The sequence below is a fragment of the Gavia stellata genome, chromosome 9 (assembly GCF_030936135.1).
Source record: "Gavia stellata isolate bGavSte3 chromosome 9, bGavSte3.hap2, whole genome shotgun sequence".
NCBI classification, from domain to species: Eukaryota; Metazoa; Chordata; class Aves; order Gaviiformes; family Gaviidae; genus Gavia; species Gavia stellata.
In genome coordinates this window covers 23,816,025-23,826,373 of record NC_082602.1, presented here as the reverse complement: position 1 = coordinate 23,826,373, position 10,349 = coordinate 23,816,025, and the positions used below count along the sequence as shown (strand labels likewise).

Genomic DNA, 10,349 nt, shown 5'->3' with positions numbered 1-10,349 from the left:
ACAAACAAACAAACAAAAAAACAACCCAAAAACTTCAGATCATACATCATCTTAGAGTAATTGAGTAATTAAAGTCCAAAAGTATGATGCCCAGACTTGGCATAAAGAATAAGATTATACAATGTGACAATATGGAAGTAAAAGTTCTACAACTGAGCTCTATTTTTTCTGTCTAAACACCACAGCACAATATGTCAAAACTCACAAGCAAGTCAAATGCAATCTGAAGGCAGACCCAAGCAACTGGATCAAGGAGTTCAAGGTAGGCAAGAGAAAGCTATCACTAATTGTTTTTGTAATAGACATGAAAAATAGTTTCCATATTTAAACCTCGAAGATGCTGATGACTCAGAAATATTTTATACACTGATTTTCAGCATTTTTGTTTAACTGACTTCAGTAATGACAGATATTTGCATATGTTGATATAATAACTTACAGTTTCCTTATACTGGAAAGAGTCACTCAGAGAAGAATATTGGTACTTCCTAAATCACCTTTTATAGGCGTTCACTTTAAGTGAGCAAACAGGAAAATACTTGCAAAAAGGACTTCCTCCTAGGATTTCTACAGCAGCTCAGTAAAAACCAGTGAAGCAACAGTTCAGTGTTACTCATATAGATCAAGTCTTTCTCACTGGATAGCAACATGGCCACAAAACTACCATCTCAAGAGGAATTTGAGAACTGGACAGCTTTTCAAGTTGCAGATCTCCTAAGACAGGTACTGAACGTATATGTAACACTTTAGACAGTCCAGTCTATATTCAGCTAGCAGAAACTCTTACTGGATTTATCTTTGAAAAACAGATATCTTATCCTAAATCTAGCACAAATATTCAAAAGTACTGAAAATACATTAGTCAGCAATTGTCACCCCCAAGAACTTATTCATATTAATATTATGTGAGTTTCTTGGTGCTCTCCTGTTTTTTATAGAAATTTAATTCATAGTAGAAGCTGCTAGCTAAGATCTACATGGCAAATCATATAAAAATGTTTGCTCACAGGGATATTTCTTATAATAGAAAAGGTATTTCATGCCCCAATTTATTTCCTGCTGGGAAGAAATAACCATTTCACTGAAAGTGTGTCTAGATTTTATATTTTAATATCACTTTAAAATGTAGAGCTTGTCAATAAGAATCTACTGTTCGTCTTCTCTTCTCAATGCATGTATACCCACAGTAGCTGCTAGATGTTGCTCTAAGTTTAAGGTACTTGAGCTCTTTTTTTATCATTCCTTTGTCTGCCTGTACCTTTCCTAGTTCTGCAATGTCCTTTCTAGTATATGTAAAATAGCCTGGATTGCAAAAAATATTCCAAGCTTGTTTTCAGTCATCCTTTCGCTACTTGAATAATCTCCAAGATATATAAAATATACCCTCCATGATATATCTTTTTTTAATATCAGATTTTTCCTTGTAACTTGCTGAATACTATGACTCAGGTTTTAGACTTCTACCTGTAACTTACACAATAAAATCCATTTGCTGCATTTTGATATATAGTCTCATTTTACATTCCTTTTGGGTTTTTTAATGCAAGTTTCTCTATATAATTTTATATATAGGATTTTTCTGTCTTGTATTTATCCTACTTCTAACTGCAGAAGCACCAATCTTTTCCAGTACCTGCTTTACACCAACAATGAGAATTTATTGTCATTAGTTTCTCATCCTTTTCAATTGAAAGAGCATATAATCTTTTCCAGGGAAAATAATACAGTGTTAAGAAGTGTTTCTACAGGAGTTCCATTTGTAGCCACATAAAAAGTAGACCAAAGTTTAAAATGTTCATTTTTTTTATTATTTTTCTGTTTTGCCTTGTGCATAAATACATATGCTCATGCACGTACAATTTTTAAAAAAAAAAACAACCAAAAACCACCACAACAGTTTTACCATGCAGATGTACCACAGGTGGACCATTGTCCCCACACTGAAAAAGCTAACCTGTTCCATGGAATTAATTCATACCATAATGACAATATATCAGCTAAACTGCGAACTTATTACTGTGAATAGCTACTCAGAGGATTAATTAGCTCAAAGCCTTTCAGCTTCAAGGAAATCAGACTAATTAATTGAAGATATAATGATTTTAGAGTACCCTGTAATTCCACAGCAGAATACAAGACAGAGAATTAATAACAATTGTTCAACAACTCAGAGGCTTCCGGGGAAATTTCAGCAGGCACGCCATAACTACTGGCTTCATGCTTGTTAAGAGAGACCCTTCCAACTTTATAAAAAGCTGTTAATGTCTATGCTTACCCTCACATCACTGATTAAAGCAGCTAAGTGATCTAGTTACTACAGCATTAAGTGCTTGGCCATTCTGCGTATCAAAGACTAGCAGTGGGGAGTAGCAGCCATTTGCCTGCGGCTGCCATGTACAGAGCTGTTCAGCTCCTGCTACCAGAGCCTGAGCACCAGGTACTGCCGTCCTTTCCACAGCAAGCCAACACGCTGGGGGCTGTGCTGGATCCCTCTCCAGAGACGGGGCATACACGTACATGAACCCTAAAATAATGCTGTTAAGGTTGCAGAAACAAACACTCAGTGTTAAAAGTGCCAGAAGTGGGATTACCTTTATAACCTGAATTTGCCCCCTTTTACATACACATTATGATAGTCTGTAATTGCTTCTTTGCGTGCTACCTTTTCCATTCACAAAAAACTGCCTCTTCTAACGCAGAGAAACCTGTATGTTTTGTGCACTACTCTCAGCTGTTACAGAAATTGTAAGGTACGCAACGCCGGGGCTTGCTGAAAGAGACAGAATGAATTCATGGTTATGTCGATTCAATTCTGCCTTGAAATATCAGATTGTGTCCCTGTCCCAGCTCAGCATTTTTACCTGAAGCCATGTAAGTCACCCAGAAAAAAACATGACATTTTCCAAGTGCTTGACTTGAAATTTCAGGCTCTGATTTGCAGAAGTGCTGAGAGGTGAGAGTTGTACCCACAGTGGCAGCTCTGCTCAGAAGGTAAAAATGCCAAAATATTGAATATGTAAATACACATGTATATCTCACAGATCCTAAATAGCTCTAGTTAGGCATTCAAAACCATGAGGTATGAGTTTTATTTCCCATGCGCCTCAACTCCCCTTACTAATAGAGTTTTCATCTCACAGGGTGGTCTTAGAAATTGCAGTTAATTAATGTTTCTGAAGCACTAGGACAATAAAAAGAGTGCTGTAGAACAGCTCTGAACAAAAAAAAAAAAAAATAAATCATTCTGGGTTCAGAGAAGGTTCGAATACTGTGCAGTTCAGGTGTACAAGAGAGCAGACAAGCAGTGAGCGCTGGACAGAATGTGATACATTGAACAGCAGTTCAGGAAATTCACATCAGCTTTTATGTGCTGTGACTGAGGCTGGGTCTTCTAGAAGAGGTACACTGAGGTTGATAGGTTGGTGCCATAATATATATGCACAAGGTGCAGATACATATGTAGAGTACAATTTTGGCATTTCCTTAACTTTGCAGACTTAATGATGTTTCCAAAACAGATTTGTGTGTCAAGTACAAAAGTTATCAACTAGCCATTCTGCAAAGTGTTTCCAGCCTCACAAAAGGCATTTTGTATAAACCCCATAACTTCACTACTAAAAAATAATTAACCCTATTGATTTTGCTTTTTTCCTCATGAATAAGTGAAGATAATATTGGAAACCTGCTATACTTACTCCCCTGTTATCTTGCATCTACGCTACAAATGCGACAACACTAAGACATTCTGTGGTGCAGAGTTTATCTACTTGGTCTCCATTTGCCATGTAGCCTAGTCCCTCTCCTCAGTACTGATCTTAATGATGTGGAGTTAATATATTTGTAAGAAAATGAAAGGTTCAGTGGTCATCACTAAACACCAGTAGGGAGACATCTGCTTGTCGTCTGCTTGTCTGATGAGCTAATGATGTAAAAGGATCACATTTTCCCTTACACAAAAGTTACATGCTTGATTAATAGCATAAGGCAAAGTACAAAAGCAGCTCATCAGAGCCAATAACTGGAGATAGAGCCAATAACTAGAAACAGATAGGCAAATGCCAAGAGTAGAAACCATGCATTACCCCGATTCTTTGCCTCTCCAGCAACATCAGTGCAACTGATGGCAAATTAACACATCCCACAACCAACCATCGGTCCAACACCTACAGCAATCCTCTCCTTTGAATTGTGACCTATTCTGTATTGCAAACAAGCAGCACTCTCCCAGTCATAGTACAAAAGAACAATTTATAAACTCAAACATAGAAATATTGGCTTATAGGGCAACCAAACTGTCTGAATATATGTCTAAGTATGAAATTTTCATATCAAAAAGTAGATAAAATACACTTTTGACATTTTTAAGTGTGATCAGTTTTAAGTATTCTGGAAATAATTACATTAGAAAATCCACACAAATATTCATCTGAAAATAATTTATTTTCAGTAATATTCCTCTGTTAGTGTCTGAGTTGGTCATTACTGCTACAGAAATTTACAGCTAAGGATTACAAATATTAAAACTCATTTCAAGAGTGGTACATTCTTAAAGAAAAGTTTTCATAGAATATCTCAGATTGGAAGGGACCTGTAAGAATCACTGAGTCTAACTCCTTGCTCCTCGCAGGACTACCTAAAACTAAACCATATGATTTCTAGATTTTTTCCCACTTTCCATGCGTAACAGTGCAATTTCTTTGAAAAGCCAGGCTAAAACATCAGTGAAACTTTTAGGACATCTTCAGCCCTGCTCCATTCCTTATTGCTTTTTAATAAAGGAACTCCAATGTGTCCATTTTATTTCCAAATTAATATTTAGTTTCTGTCATAAAGAGATACTACTTCTGGACATTCCGGTTTCATTTTAATTTATAGTCAACACCAACTTTCTTAAAAAACACCACCACCACAACCATGTCCCAGAAAAGAAATCCTGTTCCTGAACCTGAATTCCTTCCAGCAATGCCCGTCTATCATGGGAACTGCAAGACATGCTTAGCCCAAATATTTGCTGCTGAAGCCAAGCAGCAGCCAGTGCATACAGAGGGTTGGTAAACGGGCATGTAACAACAGAGCTTTCTCTTATATAGCCTTCATTTTCCAGCAGTCAGTGATATAACCATTTCCTGAGGGGATGGCACGGCTACTGAAGGTCGCTTCTGACATAAGCCCTTTTAACCTGTTTCTAATGCTGGCCTCCTCTTATCCCATAGCAATTAAAGTTCCAGAGTTTATTTCTGTTGAGGCCCTTGTTCCATTTATATTACATTTGATGCTTCATAATTTCATCTTGTCTACTCCATGATTTTATCAGCCCTTATCCCCTGTAATCTTTCTTCCCGAGAAAGAGGTAATACTATGTCTTATCTCTTATGTGGAAGTCACTACCTATTTCTAAACATTACTGTTATTCTGTCCAATGTTCTTTTTCTAATTATGCATGTAAAATAGTATAAAGACTTCCACAACACCAAGTATTTGAGCGTGGAAATATCAATTAGTTTGTTTACAAATATCAAGTTTCACACTATTGTAATAATTCTATTTTTTCTCACCTCAGTTTGGAATGCCTGAATCTGCTGTGATTGTAGAAAAACTGGGCATGAATGGATCTCATTTCTTGGTAAGCAAGTATTTCATAAGAGGTACCATGCAAGCATACTTCAGCATAAGGCTTGTATTCCTTACAGTGCCAGGAAATAATCTGATATTTTCCTTCTTTGTACACACTTCATCAGTTGCTCAGATTTCCCATTTTAGTGGGTCAATTTACACCTCTGGCTCAAGGAACCCCCCTACACAACACAAATCCCAGCCAGCCCTCCTTCTCCTCCAGAAAACATGCAGATATGTAGAATCAGCCATTAGCACACAACTATGGCAGGGAACGTCTCATGAAATATGATTTAGAGGGGTTTGGGGTTTTTTTTAAAGAAATATACATTTTAAATCCATTGTTTATGTAAAAGCTTTTTCATAAAACTTGCATGATTAAGAACATTTTTTAGAACAGAATTCTATATAAATTTTACAATAAAATTTTACAAATACCAGGAACAATGTCTGAAGAAATGTAGTAACTTCCTTTGTTGACCTCTGCAGAATTTTTTGCATACGAGTGTGGTTAATTTATTGTAACTAATTGGAAGAGAGGAATAGAATAACTGCTTGAACTGGGGTGATTCCTCTACCACTAATTCCATTTGTGTCGCTATTGAAGTAAAAGATATTTAAGATCTATTTTAAAGGTAAAATAATTGTTATAATGTATTTATGCACTGCAGACAAATTATGTTTGCTTAGCACGTTATTAGTCAGCAAGACTGTTTCCTGAATGCATCAGGAGTTGTATCTGCTGTTTATGTTAACAAGGGCTCCAATCCTGCAAAGTGGTTCATTAGATCACAGCTACCCAGGTGTATGCAGGTTCTCTTTGTTTAACACTGCATGGCCACAGAGTAAAATTGGGTTGTACAAACAATTCATGCTAGCATAGTAGGGCTAACAAAGCTCTCAAATACAGACTGATTCCTGTCCTGTTCATGCATCATAGACTGAATCACTAACAGTGCTGTAATCTCCACTGCTGGATGAGAGGGAGAGAAGTTCAAGCTAAGGGTGAATGTGTTGGCTTCTTGTGCCTGTTCCAAGTAAAACTGTACAGCAGCAGTGGAAAAGGATATGAGAAATATTTTCAGACATTAGTGGTAACCTAATCAAAACACAAGTGACAAAGGCAAGGGGAACAATGGGTGATCTTTGGTGACGGTCTGTGATACAAAATTTTTTAAAAAGCAATATAATTAAAGCATTTGTTTGCATGTTCTCTAAACTACGTATTCTCTTTAATACATCTTTAAAGATTATTTTGCACTGCAGAAAACTTGGCAGTGTATGTGTGATACAATGAGCAACATCCATTTTTGATGGCATTGTAGAGAAAATGAGACAGGTCTTGCACACTGGTAGTAACCTTCCTACAGCTTTTGTGTGTTCTTTAATTGAATTGTTCAATAGCGTTGTCAACATGATAAATCTGTAATAAGGTATGCTTGAAACAGAATTAATTATCACAATACTAAAAAAATAATGATTCAAGAACCTATATTTTGCTATCATTAATAGCAATATTTAAGTAACTATGAGATGCTGTTCTCCTATGTACAAAGCTAATATGTATATTAGCTTGTAAGTTATAAAATCAATAGCCCACTTTTTTATTCCACCCTCCTAGCCTAGTATACAAGAAATCTATACTATTCCAGGAATGAAAAGTTCCTTCTCTGTTACAGGGTGTCTGGTTTAGAAAGCACACCCTTAGTAGATCCACCTTAACAATGTATGACGGAGTAACCGCATGGCTAAGGTACACACTTCCACTCAGAAAGTCTGAGTTTCTGTCTACACCACTGAAAGCATGATTCCCTAACTGGATCTACTGGTTTGTGTGGAGGTGTCTAGAAATCCAAAATTCAAAAATCCTGATTCTCTCACTGTGTTTCTTTATTACCTTTGGCAAGACCCTTAGGTTTTGCACCTCACTTTATCATTCAGCTATAAGGGGCATATGATTTACTTCACTACACTCTGCAAAGTCTTAACCGAAGTTCAATATCACCTTTAGACATTGAGCTAAAAGTCACTAGAGAAAAGCTGGACATCTATGACTAGATAGTAGTGAACAAAAAAACAAACAAAAAAACCCAACAAAAAAAAAACACCCCAAAACCTACCCCCAAACCAGAAAACACTTGAGCAAGCCCGATGCCATCTGCTAGGTAAGACTGGTGGGTTTACCTCCTCATATTAATAATTTCTAAAAAGCAAATACAAGTTTACCACAATACATGTGTGCATAGAGACACTATGCACATCTGTAGATCTCATGATGTATGTGCAGCATTTCCATGAGTCTACCCAATGTTAGATAGGTATTTAAAGGCAGGTCTGTCCTCCTCACCATAAAACTCCTCCAGCCTTCCCCAAACCTCTGCTTCCCTGCCATTGCACTGACAACTTAAGCATATTCAGTACAGGCTTTTTGTATTAGCGAGATATGCCAAAATTCAGAGGGGCAACGCCCCTCTGGGGTGGAGAGCGTGCTGGCCCGCTGGCGGGTCTCGCTGGCAGGTACCTTTCCTGGAAAGCAACATCTGCAGTCAGCGTGCTGCATGTTTATCACAGGATATAACCACCAACACACCAGATGTGCCTCTGTTTCCTGTGTGGTTTCAGTGAGGACATTCATCTTTTTAATTTTTCCAAAGGAAGAATGTTGTCAAAAGTTGGGGAAATGCTGCAGAAAATAATTTTCCTAAAGCTCACCACTTAACTAACACAAAGCTTCTTAGGGGGCCTTCCTGCACAACGTCCTTCATGTCAAATGCAAATTACACTTTATTTGAAAGCAAATCAGATGGATTTATCAATACTAAAGTCTTTTTGAAGTTTAAAATGTTCAAAGTCCAGTCATACAGGCACTGCAGCCACATAATTTGTGTAAGTTGGCCACACCACCTTAAATCAATTTTGACTGGTTTCAGAATAGAAATAGAGTAATCAACATTTATATGGTCGTTTCTTTGAATATTTCTTGTCTTTGAGTAGCTAAAAAGAGAATCACTTTTATAAGCAATATTATATTCTGTTTCATAAACATCCCGAGTATCAAACTGATCTTTTATAGGAAACAAAATTACACGCATTTTATAAAAATGTAGAAGTAATAGCTCTTCCTTTACACTTCTGTGGAATCTAAGAACACAAAAGGGTGGTATATTAGAACTCAAGTGTACCGTGCAGTTTCATTTTTTATCAATAGTACTATATTTGTGATAGTTATTCAATATGCAGGTCACATCTGAATGATGCTAATCTAGTCCTAATGCACAAATCAGCATTTAGCCACAGCTGTGTTGCACAGAGCATATTATATTCTCCGTTGCTTTTTAATATCTGAACTTGCTACACTGTTCTCTGCTTTTCAGTTCCCTCTAAGAGTAGGTTGCTTGTTAGATTTTTTTAAAATTCTGTTTTGAATTCCCAGTGACAGACTGAAAAAGATATAAAAAACAGTGAATTTTGACTTGAACTTCAGAACTGTAAAAAGGTAGACTTCCTTATTTGATTTGTATATAGCAATCTACTAAAAGAAATCTGAAACATAGCAAAATGGTCAGACATTGATTCTAAACAACTTTCATGTATATCTGCTCTTTCTTCCTATTGCAAAATGTGTTTTGAATCGCATGGCTGGAATACGAGTGCCTCGGAGAAAACCAGTCCCATTTTCTTCACCAATACACTAGCAGGGTTTTTTTGAGTAATATTTAGAGAATGGAACCTGTGTCCTCCTGTGGGAGATTCATGCCTCCCTGCCAGTGCAAAACACTGCCAGAGCTTGCCAGGTTCAACTCGCCGAGGCTGTACTTTGACACCCATTTATGTCAGCACTGCTACTGAGAAAAAGCAACTGTCATCTCACTTGGATGCTCCTTCCCATCCCTGCCATGCAGAAGCAGCAGACAGGAAAGGACAGGAACCACATCTGCTTTCTCTAGTGACCACAACGACTGAACACACCACACCTAGAGCTCCTCTGTTGCTATGTGAATGCTCCAGAGTCCCAGAAGACCTAAATCACTTCCCCAGTTTCAGCTAAGAGAGTGTTTCCCAATACTGTGAGTGGTATTTTAGCTATCAATTTATTAATTTCAAAATACATTAATATTAGTAAAGAAAACACTCAAAAGAAAATGTTAGACTAAGATACAAAGTCAAACATCATTATCACCAGATTCCCATGAACATAAGCTTAGGAACTGAATTTGTACCCAATCATTTTGAATTATTTTCCTGCTAAGTATTTTCAAATATCTCAAAAGCAATTTAATAAAACTGTCTAATGCCATGATCTAGCAATGTAATCCTATAGTAAGAAATCCTGAGCCAGTGCAAAAGCATTCATTGCAGGAGCGGCCCCTTAATTTTTTCTGTGACAGAAGAATATTTCTATTCATATTCCAAATGCTGCTGCCAGAAATGATTTGAACATAAATTTGTTTGTTTTATGCAGTAGCTGCGAATGGTGGGAAGTGCTTGTCTGCTTTCCAGTCTTTAAGCTCTGGCACACAACAATCCAATCAAATTCTAAATGTCAAATTAGTCATAATTACATTAAATATGGATTAAAGGAATATCTTTTGATACAGAACTCTTTGTTCTTAAAGTTTACTGATAATTTTAAATGTTATTAAAAATACCCTTCAAGTTTTGTGAACCTTTCAAATTCAAGGAATATGAAAAACGAATGTGAGAAGTTGTGGAAATTTTTAAGCCATTGTGTCATA

The 10,349-nt window shown here is 36.8% G+C and overlaps 1 protein-coding gene across 1 annotated transcript in view; it reads left to right on the top strand.

Annotated features, from left to right (window-relative positions):
* The first annotated feature begins 621 nt into the window (after positions 1-621).
* Positions 622-10,349, top strand: part of BLNK (B cell linker) — a 99,699-nt gene continuing 89,971 nt past the window's right edge. The window contains exons 1-2 of the mRNA XM_059821284.1: positions 622-723; positions 5,561-5,623. Coding sequence (XP_059677267.1) covers positions 649-723; positions 5,561-5,623 — 138 coding nt within the window. The 5' untranslated portion in view covers positions 622-648. The remainder of the gene's footprint in view (positions 724-5,560; positions 5,624-10,349) is intronic.